General features: G+C 50.8%; 1 protein-coding gene across 6 annotated transcripts in view; it reads right to left on the bottom strand.

Moving 5' to 3' along the window:
• Positions 1 to 313: 313 nt before the first annotated feature.
• Positions 314 to 13979, bottom strand: part of Eml2 (EMAP like 2) — a 30203-nt gene continuing 16537 nt past the window's right edge. For 3 of the 6 annotated variants that reach the window (XM_028778631.1, XM_028778633.1, XM_028778632.1), the window contains exons 9-19: positions 13877 to 13976; positions 11663 to 11817; positions 11394 to 11519; positions 6665 to 6796; positions 6088 to 6155; positions 5570 to 5658; positions 5297 to 5394; positions 4638 to 4725; positions 4166 to 4261; positions 2940 to 3070; positions 473 to 713 (exon numbers count right to left, since the gene is read on the bottom strand). In XM_028778631.1, the coding sequence (XP_028634464.1) occupies positions 588 to 713; positions 2940 to 3070; positions 4166 to 4261; positions 4638 to 4725; positions 5297 to 5394; positions 5570 to 5658; positions 6088 to 6155; positions 6665 to 6796; positions 11394 to 11519; positions 11663 to 11817; positions 13877 to 13976 (1209 nt within the window). In that variant the 3' untranslated portion in view covers positions 473 to 587. Of the gene's footprint in view, positions 714 to 2939; positions 3071 to 4165; positions 4262 to 4637; positions 4726 to 5296; positions 5395 to 5569; positions 5659 to 6087; positions 6156 to 6664; positions 6797 to 11393; positions 11520 to 11662; positions 11818 to 13876; positions 13977 to 13979 lie in introns of all 6 variants that reach the window. The other 3 variants (XM_028778629.1, XM_028778630.1, XR_003712824.1) reach the window with 2 other exon arrangements.

Genomic DNA, 13979 nt, shown 5'->3' with positions numbered 1-13979 from the left:
AGAATCTATCTTAAAAACCAAAGTAGATGGGGCTGGGAGGATGGCTCTGGGTTTCGGGGTACTTGCTGCTTTGGCAGAGAACTCAGTTCGGTTCCCAGTACTCATCCTGGGCAGCTCAGGACAGTTTGCAGCTCTGAATCCAAGAGATCTAGCGCCCTCTGCTGGCTTCAAGGGCAGCTGAACACATATACAGTCTCAGACCTACACACTCCTACATAATTTGATTTTGATCTCTGGCCTCTACAACGCGCGCACACACACGCGCGCGCGCACACGCGCGCGCACCAAATACATAGACCACACTCCGGACAGCTCAGTGCATAAGTCTGTATTTCTGAATGATATAAAAGAATAAACTTAAAAAAAAATACCCCAAACCAAACACCAACGGCTCCCGCAAGGCATGGTGTCCCACTCGTCCCACCCCATAAATAGAGACCTCTGTCTGTCTGCTCACCCGCCCGCCCCATAACCCCCTCTGCTATAGACATACTCTGGGTATATATTACTGTACTCCGCAATAGACATCTCCCAAAAATAGATCTCAACCCTGCCACAGGACTCTACCCTGGCCCCACACCCCTGCTTCAGGCTACCCGCCACTGCAGCACGCTCGTGTCTTTGCCCCCAGTGGTTAGGGCCATGCTGTCATCCCACAGGAAGGCCACATTAGTCACATGACTGCTGTGTCCACCGTATTTGTGGCTCAGGGCCTGTTAGAAGGGAAGAAGAGGGAAAAGGAGGTCAGATGAAAAAACGCTACCTGGAGGCCACTGGCATTTTCCTCTTTAGAGCCATACATAAATGTATGTGCGCGTGCGCATGTGTGAGTGTGCGCGCGTGCATGTGTGAGTGTGCGTGTGTGTGCGCGCGTGTATGTGTGTTACAGGTTTTTACTGTACAGTCCAGGTTGTCCTAAAGCTGATAAAGTCCTTGCTTCGTTTTCTTTTCTTTCTTTTTGTTTTGTTTTGGTTTGGTTTGGTTTTTCGAGACAGGGTTTCTCTGTGTAGCCCTGGCTGTCCTGGAACTCACTCTGTAGACCAGGCTGGCCTCGAACTCAGAAATCCGCCTGCCTCTGCCTCCCAAGTGCTGGGATTAAAGGCGTGCACCACCACTGCCCAGCTTGCTTCATTTTCATTTTATTTATTTATTTATTTATTTATTTATTTATTTATTTATGTTTTTACTTTTTAGTTTTGGGATCAGGGTCTCCCTATGTAGCATTGGCTGTCATGGAGGTTCCTTTGTAGACCAGGCTGGCTCTGAACTCACAAAGACCTGCCTACCTCTGCTACCTGATTGCTGAGTGGTATGTACCACTACTGTTTGGCTGGATTTTAATGTTTAATTACACGCATATATGTGTATCAGAGTATAGGTTTGTACAGTGACCCATGGCAGCCAGAAGGTGGGGCCGGATCTCCTGGAGCTGAATATAAGTCAGCCCTCTGATGTGGGTGCTGGGACTTGAACTCAGGGCCTCTAGAAGAACAGCGTATTCTCTTAACTGCTGGCCCATCTCTCCAGACACCCCTCCCTTCTTGGGTAGGCTTGCGTGAACGTGTATGCACAGGTACCAGGGAGCACATGTGGCGGTCAGAAGACAACTCATAAGAGTTGGTTCTCTCCCTCCACTGTGAAGATCTTGAGGATTGAATTTAGGCCATTAGGTTTGGCACTGAGTACATTTACCCACTGAAGGTGTGGCTCAGTGGTAGAGCCCCTGCTCAGAATCCCCCAGTGAGGGGCTGGGGGCGTGGCTCAGTGGTAGAGTCCCCGCCTAGAATCCCCCAGTGAGGGGCTGGGGGCGTGGCTCAGTGGTAGAGTCCCCGCCTAGAATCCCCCAGTGAGGGGCTGGGGGCGTGGCTCAGTGGTAGAGCCCTGCCTAGAATCCCCCAGTGAGGGGCTGGGGGCGTGGTTCAGGGGTAGAGTCTTTGCCTAGTGTGCATGATGCCCTTGGTTCCATTCTCAGCACTGAAGACAAAGGATAGATAAAACCTGTTAAGACCTGACTTCACTGAACTGGGAGGTTCCCATTAAAAGTGGGCTGTGGATTCTCCCATGGGGAGCCTGTGCCCACACTCAGGTACGGCTTACTGAAGCCCAGAAGGCCACACTTAGGCTCCTAGGTATGTCTGTCTTTCTTCTGAGTGCCTCTTTCTTAACCCTCATTCTTAAGTTACATTAAAATATCTTCATTAGCTGGGCGGTGGTGGTGCACGCCTTTAATCCCAGCACTTGGGAGGCAGAGGCAGGTGGATTTCTGAGTTCGAGGCCAGCCTGGTCTATAGAGTGAGTTCCAGGACAGCCAGGGCTATACAGAGAAACCCTGTCTCGAAAAACCTAAAAAAAAAAATATCTTCATTAAGTCCTAGCTCTACATCTTTAGAAAAAACGCTGGGTGTGGTAAGGAGAGGACTTTCCCGGCCTCAGACAACTGCTCTCAATAGCCGTTTGGCTCTGTGAAAATTAGTCTTTGTCCTGGGCCCACAGGGGAATCACGGGTGCTGGGAACGCAAACCCTGAGCACTGTAGTCTCATACCCAGCTTAGTGAGGACAGTGGCCCCACGAATCTTATTTGCCTGGGCACACCGTAGGTACTCATTTAACGCTTGTAAAAAGGGAGTATGCAGTAACCCCAGAGCTATGGGCTTCATCTCAGAACCCTATGAAAGACCCCTATGAGTGCCATGAAGACATCCTATAGTTGTGGGGAAACTAAGATCCCGAGAGCAGGAAATAAGATGAACAACATCTTAGCTCTGGGGAGGCAGAGGCAGGGGGATTGGTGGAAATTCAAGTCATCTTTGGCTATATAGGGACTTTGAAGCAAGCCTGGGCTATTTGAGACCCTCTTCCAAAAATAAAACAGATATTCCCAGAAAGGAGTGAGTACGGGCTCCAATCCCGCACCCTTAGGCCCTCCGGAAAGACTCACTCTCGGCTGACAGCAGGGGTAGCTGAACAGGTGCACTTTGCCGAAGTCGTCAGCAGAAACCAGCAACTTCTTATCGTGAGATCGGGCCACAGCATTGATGTCCGTGCCGTCTGCTCCCTCGGGCCAGACCCCTGTAGACGTGACAAGAGAAGTGACAAAAAACGTCCTTGGAAGCTGGCATGGTAGAAGGAAAAGAAAACAGTTCAAGACCTCCCTGGGTAACTTATGGAGGTGTGACTCCAAAAGTTTTTAAAAAAAGAAAGAAAAAGCCGGGCGGTGGTGGCGCACGCCTTTAATCCCAGCACTTGGGAGGCAGAGGCAGGCGGATTTCTGAGTTTGAGGCCAGCCTGGTCTACAGAGTGAGTTCCAGGACAGCCAGGGCTACACAGAGAAACCCTGTCTCAAAAAAAACCAAAAACCAAAAACCAAAAAAAAAAAAAAAAAAAAGAAAGAAAGAAAGAAAGAAAGAAAGAAAGAAGCTGGAAACATAGCTCAGTGATAGAGCCCCTGCCTAGAATCCCCCAGTGAGGGGCTGGGGGCGTGACTCAGTGGTAGAGCCCCTGCCTAGAATCCCCCAGTGAGGGGCTGGGGGCGTGGCTCATTGATAAAGTCCCTGCCTAGAATCCCCCAGTGAGGGGCTGGGGGCGTGGCTCATTGATAAAGTCCCTGCCTAGAATGCCCCGTGAAGGGGTGAGCGGGTGGCTTGACCCTCCAGCTCCCTGCTCAAATGGCTCTCCCTCTAGGAGGCCCTCCCTAACTTCTTCAGAGTTGGCCCAACATGCCTTCTCCAGTGCTATGTCACCTTTCCCAGCTAGTACGATGAGGCCACACTGGAGTGAGGCTACTGTTCTCATTTGACCTCGAGCTCAGAAGAGCAGACCTGAGACTCTCGGGATCACCGCTATATTCCAGCACTACCCAGGCCAGTGGTGCTCATGCAGCTACTGACAACGGTTTGGGGACCGGAAGAAACAGGTAACTTGGAGGGGCTTCAGCACGCAGCTCTCCGAGCCAGGTGCCGCCAAGAAGTCGGTTTCATTTTAAGCTCTGAGGGACTTGAGAGGTCTTTTCTCTCTGCCCTTCTTCTTTTGCTAGTATCATCCAAACAGTTATAGAGTGAATTCCCCGGACAGGAAGCCATCCATATACGACTATGAAAGTCACAAGCCAGGGTTATTTCTCAGAGTTCTCGTCCTCAGTGGAAACTTCCTCATTCCAGAACTTACCAAAAACTCCAAAACCCAACACACAAGTGGCGGTAGCCCATTCCACATTTCTCACAGCGTCGGCACTGGTGATCTGCTTACAGGTGGCGGGGTCCCCTGGGGCAGACAATCAGGAGAGACGCTCAGGACCTGAGGGACTACCATTAGCCAATCTATTTCCCGGCACTGAGGTTCAAGACAGAGGGCTGGAAGATTCCTCAACTTATTTCTGTCCCCCTGGACCAGCTGAAGGCTAGATTTTGGGTGTCGACAGGCTAAAACCTGAGCTAGGTACATTTGCATCAAAACCCTGCTGTCCATTCATCAAAGGCAAAGGAAAATAATAGGATGCACCAGGAAAGCAATCACAAGCTGGAGACTGCAGTTTCAAACCACATCAATTTGGACTAGCCCAAGGAACAGAGAGCTGTATGCAAATCACATGCAAAGAAGCGGCAGAAGAAAAGAAACTGGCTAGTGTCAGAGAACTCACAGTACAGAATCTCGTAGTCTCCAGAGTTGGTGACAAAGCAGCTGCTGTCCTGGGCCCAATCCAGGTGGGTGATAAAACTGGAATGGCCCTGCAGGGGACGCAAGGGTCACTTAGAGCACAGGAGAGGGCTGAGCCAGGAAAAGGGGATGGATTAAATCAAGATCAGGAGGCAAAATACACAGAGTGAGAACACACTGGGCTAGAGGGAAGGATACACAGGCCTTCGGAGGGTGGGGGCGGGGCCAGACTACCATGGGGGGGGGGCAGACTGTGATGGGCGGGGCTGACGAAAGAGCTTAGACAAAGGCAATTTAGAACACGTGGGCAGAACTCCACACAGGGGGCGAGTTTTGAATGCGAGGGGCGGGGCTACACAGAGGCGCTCTTGGGGTAGGAGGGAGAGGTTAGAATGCAGGGCCGGGGCTACGAATGGGGGCGGGGCTTGGAAGGTGAAGGTTGAGGCTACACGAAGGGGCGGCTTAGAACACAGTAAGGGATGAGGACGGGGGCCGACTGAGACGCCTTGACATAGTCAGGGCAAGAAAAAAAAAATCAGCTGCATTCTGAAGCTGTGGCTGGCTCCCTTGTGGTAGAAAAAGTTAATTTTGCACCCCACTGGGCGGGGTGGTGGCGCGGGCTGGGGACCACTGCCCACTCACCGAGCACTTGCCCAGGCGGCTGACCTTGCGGCCACCCTGGTCCACCGTGTACACGTACACCAAGTTGTCGTGGGAGCCCACAGCCAGGTACGCCCCGTCTGGGGAGGGGGAGGGGCTATGAGGAAGCACCCAGACTCCGCCCCTCCTCCACAGTCCCCGCCTCCCTCCGTGACTAGCTCCCCCATGAGGGCGTTGTAGCCCCTCACCCCCCAGCCTGTTGTACCGCTGAACCTCAGTCCCCAAGGCCCTGCCTCCCCAGGATCCCAAGTCTACCTGGTGAAAAGCTGACCACAGAGATCTGCTCATTGCCATCTGTGTGGATAGCCACCAGGTCATGGGTGTCTGTGTCCAGTAGCAGCCACCTTAAAGGAGAAGGGATAATGGGGGAAGGATGAACTGCTGTGGATGAGGGGCCTGAAGGAGAGAGAAAAGTGTCTCCCAAATGCAGGATTGAGAGGGCGGGGCCAGACTACCGTGGGTGGAGCCACACCGTGAGGAGTGAGGCTAAGGCTGTGATAGGCTGACATGAACAACACCCATGCACCCACCCCCTGCCCCCTTCATCTCTCACCTCATCCCGCTTAGAAGGCTATGGCACTTCAAATAGGTTGGCAGAGACCCACAAGGGAGACCCACAAGGGGGAGGAGGGGAGAGAGGTGCTTTGAATGTAAGGGGTGGGGCTTCAGACTGGCCTTTAGGATTGAAGCGGCAGATCTAAAATGCTGGGAGCTCTAAGGGCAGTGAAATATTAGGAAGGGAACTGGTAAGGACGCGATCCATTCAGAAGTACCTGCCGGTCACTGTGCCCACCGCTAGGACAGAGCCACTGGGGTGGAAGCCAGCCGAACGGGCGGGGTCCTGGGAAAGAAAGGAAAAGAGCTGAAGTCCCAAGTCCAACTAGATACTCCCAGCTCAGAACCAGTTCCTAGGATGGCCTGAGGTCCTCTCCGATGCCTTCCAGAAACCGCCAGAAGCCATCTCCATTTCTTGGGTATGCTAACCTAAGAGAAACTTATTCTTCCCAATTCCATATGGGAATTTACTGTACAAACCAAACCAACCCACAGAGCTCTACCTGTCTCTGCTTCCACACACCTCCCCCCAACCCCCGTTAAAAAAAGATTTTATTATTTATTCTATTTGTGTCAGATACACCAGAAGAAGGCATCAGATGGTTGTGAGCCACCAAGTGGTTGCTGGGAATTGAACTCAGGACCTCTGGAAGAGCAGTCAGTTAAGATGGCTCTTAACCACTGAGCCATCCCTCCATTCCCGATACAGAGCATGTGTGGCTTCCACCTGCTGTGCTGAGGCCTGCCGTGTGAAGGCTGCTCCTCAGAAGCCTGGGTCTGCATCCCAGCCCATACCTCGATGCTCCTGCTCCACACTGGCTGGTGGGTCTCTGAACTCCACAGATGCACCAGCTTATCCTGCCCACAGGTCACAAACTGCGCCCTGCTAGGATGGGTGGCCAGGCCCCAAAGCTCTTCCACATGTCCCTGCAGGAAGGACAGAAGGAAGATGATGGGAAGGACCCACTCTGTAGCCACCCAGGCCAGCCCCTTCTGCACAGGCACCGGCTCCCGGGACGTGACAGGCTGACACTGGAGGGCTTGAAACAAGTCCTGTCCCTTCCCCAAACCCTCTGCTCTCCCCTTTGCAGAATGGAAGGGAGGGGAGGGTGGTTCTCAGTCTGACCTCAGTAGCCACACAGGTCCATCCACCCCAGGTACACACTTCCCAGGTTCCAGCCCACAGGATCTGGGAAGAGCCTACTGGCCTTTTCTTGAGTCACAGAACTGAGGTCCGAGGTCACATGGAGGACCTTCAGCTCTCTCACAGATAGTGGGAGCCAGCCACCTAGTCAGGTGACCTCACTTTGGAACCTCAGGTTGTTAAGGTTTTTGTTTGTGTATGGGTTCCTGTGTGTTTGTCCAACTGTGTGTACATGTGTGTGTGTTCGTGTATGTGTATATGTGTGTGAATGTGTGTGTTTGTATGTGTGTGTGGGTTTTTTTGTTTGTTTGTTTGTTTTTGTTTTGTTTTGTTTTTGTTTTTCGAGACAGGGTTTCTCTGTGTAGCCCTGGCTATCCTGGAACTCACTCTGTAGACCAGGCTGGCCTCAAACTCAGAAATCCACCTGCCTCTGCCTCCCAAGTGCTGGGATTAAAGGCGTGCACCACCACCGCCCGGCGTATGTGTGTGTGAGTGTGTGTGAGTGTATGTATATGTGTTCTTGTGTGTTCTTGTGTGTATTTGCACACACACCTGAGCACAGAAGCCAGAAGTCAGAGTTAAGTATTGCTTTGTGTTCCTCTTGTTCCCTTTTTTATCTACACTCACTTATTCTGCGGGTGTCTAGCTGTGTGGCTGCACTGCTGATGGATGCCTGCCTGCCCTGTGGCTGCACTGCTGATGTCTGCCTGCTGTGTGGCTGCACTGTTGATGCCAGCATGCAGTCACAGCATCTTGAGTTAGGTCTCTCCTCCCACCATGTAGGTTCCAGGAACTGAGCCCAGTCATTAAGCTTGGTGGCAAGTGTCTTTACCCCCTGAGCCATCTCACTGGTCCCTGCTCTATTATTTTTTGAGACAGGGTCTCTCCCTATTACCTAGGACTTGAGTGGACAGGCAGGCTACAAGCACCAAGGATCAGCCTGTCTTATGCTCTCTGGTTCTGGGATCCAGGCATGCTACAGTGCTAACCCAGTTTTTATACATGGGTGTTAGGAGCCGCGTCCGCCATCGCAAGATGGCGCCGGTTTCCTGCTTCCTGGTTCTTCTTGCGAGCCTTGCTTGAATGTGCACCTGCGCAAGGCGCGAAAACCAGTATGCTAATTTGGCGACATCATAAGAGCCAATGAGTGTGCGGCACATCTCCTAAAGCGCTATATAAGCCATAAGCTTTTGGGGCTTGGGGTCCCTCGCCTCACTACCATCTAAGAGAGCTGTAACACTAAAAGAGTAATAATAAAAATGCTGCCAGAAGAATCCTGAAGCGTGGCGTTCTCCTTTTTGGCGAGGCGGTGCCCCGCACATGGGTTCTGGGAAATCAAGCTCAGAGCCTGAGCCATGTACCTGGCCTTGTTTATTTTGGGACAGGGCTTCCCTTCCTTTTCTTGTCAAGCTTAGACTAGAACTCATAGAAATAGTCCTGTCTCAGTGTCCTGACTGCTGAGATTATAGGTGTACCACCATGTCCTGGAGCCTCAGTTTCATGTTCTATAAAATGGGACCAATTGTCATATGTTCCTCAAAGTGTCATTGTGCTCCCTCAGACATGAATGGAAAGTGCTAAACACAAGGTAGGTACAGGGGCACAAACCCAGCTCTCAGGATGTGGAGGCAGGAGGATCAGGATTTCAAGGTTATCCTCAGGTAGACAGCTAGCTCAGGGCTAGTCTGGGCTACACAATACCTTGTCTCAAGGGTCAAAAGATAAAGGACTAAAGGGCTGGAAATATATAGCTCAGTGGTAGAGCCCCGCCTAGAATCCCCCAGTGAGGGGCTGGGGGCGTGGCTCAGTGGTAGAGTCCTGCATAGAATCCCCCAGTGAGGGGCTGGAGGCGTGGCTCAGTGGTAGAGCCCCTGCCTAGAATCCCCCAGTGAGGGGCTGGGGGCGTGGCTCAGTGGTAGAGCCCCTGCCTAGAATCCCCCAGTGAGGGGCTGGGAGCTTGGCTCAATAGAAAAGCACTTGTCTAGTATGTCTGTGGCCCTGTATTCAATTCTCAGCACTATAACAAGAAATGAGAGAACTGGTCAGTGGTGGTACAAACCTTTAATCCCAACACAGAGGCAGGGAGGAATTCTCTGAATTTGATGCCAGCTGGCCAGGACTGCATAGAGAAACCTTGTTTTGAAACACCAAACAAACAAACAAACAAACAAACCCTGGCCAGGTTAAAGAAGGTCCTCGGAGAATAAAAGTCACTAGTACTCATTAGCCCCCAAAAAAGCAGTGTGTTGTTAATCAATAACTATAGTCACAGGCAGTAATTTATACTATGATTGATATTCAGTTATATTTATGCTATATTAACATATATTACTAATATAATAATACAGCCGGGCATGGTGGCTCACACCTGAACACTAGGAAAGAGTGGGACAGGATTGTGAATTTGAAGTCAGCTTAGACTCTCTAGAAAGAACCCATCTCAAAAATAGATAAATAAATATTCATAGAGGTTAAGGTTCTTTCTTGCTTCAGAGAAGGAAAGTCCTGCTAGCCAATCCAGGCATGGTGGCACATAGCTATTAGTCCAGCAGGAGACCTGCCAGATGTTAAAAGCTACGCTTGCTATACAGCAAGTACTAGCCTAGCCACAGAGACACATGAGACCCCATCTCAATGAAACAAACAAAAACCAATACATGATTGAAGAGAAATCCTGGGGCTGGCAGGAAGGCTCGTGTGTGTGTGTGTGGGGGGGGCGTTAAGAACTTTGGTTGCATGGCTAGTGGTGGCGCACATCTTTAATCCCAGCATCAGGGAGGCAGAGGCAGTCAAATCTCTGAGATCGAGATCAGCCTGGATGACAGATAGAGCGAGTTCCAGGACAGTCAGGGCTACACAGAGAAACCCTGTCTCAAAAAAAACAAAAACAAAAACAAAAACAGGGTACTAAACAAACACAGGGTACTCTTTCAGAGACCCCTGGCTGTGTTCTCATAGGGTGGCTCACAACCACCTGTAGCTCCAGCGCCAAGGGATCTGACGCCCTCTTCTGGCCAATATGGGCACTGCACATGTGTGGTGCACAGGCAAAACACCCACGTATTACTGTTAATAATAATAATAATAATAACAATAACAATAATAAAGTGATTCTGCTGGCTTGCTTTCCTCTATCTTTTGGGGTGTGGTCATCCTCAGGAATTCATTTGAGAAGGGCTCTTTTTGTACCTCTGCCTCCTCCATGCCGGGGTTACATCACACACGCAGCTTTCAACGTGGGTTCTGCAGTTTAAGCTCCGGTGTTCATGTTGGCTAGGCAAATGCTTTACCGACTGAGCGACCACCCTAGCTCTGTCGTTTCTCTGCCTTCTTACAGAAACCAAGGCCAGAGCGGCATCTATATGCAACAGCATAGATTTTAGCTAGACTTGCAGAGGGAGAAAAGCAAGGATCAGATAAAGAAAGGAGACCATTGAGCAAAGAGGACCAAGACACTGCGAGCTACTCCTCTGCCTCAGACACCAGTGTCAATGATATGTATGCTCTGGCGAAGTGATTCAGATCCTCACAAAACTTCATGCAGTCAGTCTCTCTGTCTCACGGACACAGAGAGGTGACTCATTTGCCCAGTATCACACAGCTAACGAGCCACAGGGTTGAGATTTCCAAATAGCTAGCCAAGTCCCAGACTCCCAAGTTCCAAATTACTATGCTACACTGCCTCCTGCTAGGTTGGTTTCAAACTGAGTATAGCACAGGAGTGAGGGAGGACTGGGCATTTGAGCGTCAAGGAGGAATCAGAGGCCAGTGTGGCAATGTCCTCCTATAATCCAAGCGCTTGGGAGGCAGACATTCAGGAGTTCATGGCCAGCCCTGGCTCCATTGTGAGTTTTAGGAGCAGTCTGGGTTATATAAGATCCAAATCTCAAAGATTAAAACAAGAAAAAGAAAGAAAGAAAAACGACAATGAGGAAGAGGATGGGCAAGAGAGGAGGAAAGTAATGACGTCAGGCCAACCCTTTAAGGCCTTCTAAGATCCCTGCAGTTAGGGTGTAGGACTTGTGGGAAACTGACAGTTTGCAATGGCACTTATCAACCAAATAGGAGGATGCTATCCCCCAATCAGATCAGCAGGGGGCAGTCTATTTGCGAGCAGGGGTGCTGAGGACCCACTTGAGTAGGCAAGCAACCCTTCGGAGAGTTCTTCGCCAGGGCAGCGTGGGAGGTCCGAAGAGAAGAGAGATAGCTGAAGGGAAGGGATGTGGGGTTTCCCAGGCCAGGAAGAAAGGGATGGGGCAGGGATGTAAACAAGAAGACAAAGAAATGGAAGCGTGGTAACAGCGATGACAGGGATGTTGGTGGCAGAGAAGATGAAAGAGGTATACTTAGGGGTGGGACGAGAATTGGGGAGGTACTCACCTGGACAAGCAGCGAGAAACCTGTGTGCACCGAGCCAAGCAAGATGGAGTTACGGGTGGTTCCCACGTACAATGTGTCTCCCCGGCCCTCTGCCACGGTGCGTACAGGGCCAAAGTCCTCTGGGACCTGAGTGGGTAGACGTGTGTGTAGGATACATGCGAGGTGGAGTGGGATGACACGTGGTCGGGGAAAGTCCAGAGTCAGGAACCCCGATAGGGTAGCAGCCTGGCCACAATTCTCTAAGGCCATCCCCCATTCCCAGTCCTCACCTCCACCTCCTGCACCTTGCTGTAGTCCGAACCCCAGAGGACCACCCGACGATCACGGCCCCCTCCAGACACCAGCGTCCCGTCCCGCAGGGCGCAGAGCGCAAACACGCCACCATCATGGGCTCCTTGAACTTCCTGGGTGATGCGGTTTCCACCTGCGGGGAGATCAGGGATGGGAGTCGGTGTGGGGAGGCTGTCCCTTTACTGAACCTTGTGAGGACCTAAAGCCACGGGGCCCACATCCACCTGCTCATTCATCTTCCTATGTTTCTCCTGGTCTCGCATCCACTACCCACCCAACTGCCCACCATCCACGGACTCTGCACTTTGTCCACTGAGACATCTAAACTCACACCCGCCCACTAGTCCTTTGAGCAAGCCATTCACAGGCGCCTCCACGGCGTCTTCCACTCACCCATCCATTTCTCCGACCATCTATTTATCTGCCTACCAATCCACGTAGCCATCTCATCGATCGACTCGTTCAGCTATCTACTAGTCCACCCATCGATTCTCTCCCGCTTCCTTCTATCCACCTGCCTCTCATGTATCATCTACACTTCTCTAATGATCCAACAATCCTTCCTTCCACCTCCCCATTCACCTACTTATTGATCCTTAAATCAACCTCACCCACCCACCTACCCATCTATTGGTCCATCAGTCCATCTTTTTACTCTTCCTTCTCTCCATCTCCATCCATCCATCCATCCATCCATCCATCCCTCTACTCATACAGCCATCCATTCATCTCCCATCCTTTCCTGCAGAAATGAACCTATCCGTCTATCCACTCATTCACAAACCCACCCGCCTACATCCATCCTCTTACCCACTCTTCCATTCAGGCATACATACAGAAATCCACCAGTTATTTACACAACGCACTGGCTACAGCCGAGTCATTTCACTCATTCACACTCAGGCCTTGCTTGCTAACGTGAAACTAGCGGAGGACAAAGGCTGGGGGACCAAGAATGACTACGGAGTCAGAGATGCCCTAGCTGAGGCTTGTCAAGGATGCTAGGACTGGAAAATAAGAATTTATCTTAAGGGGCTGGAGAGATGGTTCAGTGTTAAGAGCATTTGTTGCTCTTGCAGGGGACCTGGGTTCAGATCCTAACACCAACAAAGTAGCTCACAACCATGTGTATCTCCAGACCCACAGGATCTGGTGCCCTCTTGTGGCTTGTGTGAGCACTGCATGCACATGGTGCACACACATACATGCAGGCACAACACTCATACACATAAAATTAAATAAATATTTTTAGATTTGTTTATTTATTTATTTATTTTTCATTTTTCGAGACAGGGTTTCTCTGTGTAGTCCTGGCTGTCCTGGAACTCACTTTGTAGACCAGGCTGGCCTCGAACTCAGAAACCCACCTGCCTCTGCCTCCCAAATGCTGGGATTAAAACCGTGCGCCACCACTGCTTGGTGATTTTCCTATTTTTTAAAACTACGAGTGCATGTATATGTGTTCACGTGTATGTTTAGGTATGTGAACATGAGTGCAGGTGGCTGCAGAAGCCAGAGGAGTTAGACCCCCTGGAGCAGGAGTTGCGGGTCACCTGACACAGTTGCTGGGTAGCAAACTCAGGTCCTCTGGAAGAGCAGAATGTTGTCTTAACCACCTAGCCATTTCTCCAGCCTCCAAATAAATAATTTTTAAAATAAAGAAAAGAAAGAAACAAGAAAAAAAATGTACCCGTAGCGTGGTGCTGGAATCTCCATGGTTACAGTGCGGGCAGAGCAAGTGTGATAACCAGAATTCAGATCCTCAGAACCCACATGAATGCCCTGCCTGGGAGGACGGGGACAGAGGCTCCTTAGAGCAAACTGGCTAGTGAGAGTCATATCAGTGAGCTCTGGGTTTGATTGAGAGACCTGCCTCAAAGAATATGGTGGAGCAGTAACTGTGAGCCACTTGACAATCACTTCCAGCCTTCACACCCATGCACACACGCGCACACGCGCACACGCGCACAGGCGCACACACACACACACAAGAAAAAAAAGGAGAAATTTATCCTGCAGTGACACTGATTCCACACGAGCATGGTTACGGGAAGGGAGACGGAAGAGTGGGTAAGAGGATGGATAAATAGGTGGGTGGATTTGTGAATGAGTGGATGGACAGACAGATAGGTACGGGAAGGTACATTTTGAAAAGATGGAGGTCAGAGTCCAAACTAATGTACTGAACTAACCTTTGCCCCAGACATAGAGGTTCCCCCCAGAGTCTCCAGTGACCACGTCGCCACCTTCCAAGAAGGTCACACACAGCACATACTTTGGTTTCTCGTGTTTCTA

This window comes from Grammomys surdaster, unplaced genomic scaffold (assembly GCF_004785775.1).
Source record: "Grammomys surdaster isolate TR1022 unplaced genomic scaffold, NIH_TR_1.0 339, whole genome shotgun sequence".
NCBI lineage: Eukaryota > Metazoa > Chordata > Mammalia > Rodentia > Muridae > Grammomys > Grammomys surdaster.
Note: the sequence above shows the minus strand (reverse complement) of the source record. Positions and strands in the feature narration are given on the sequence as shown.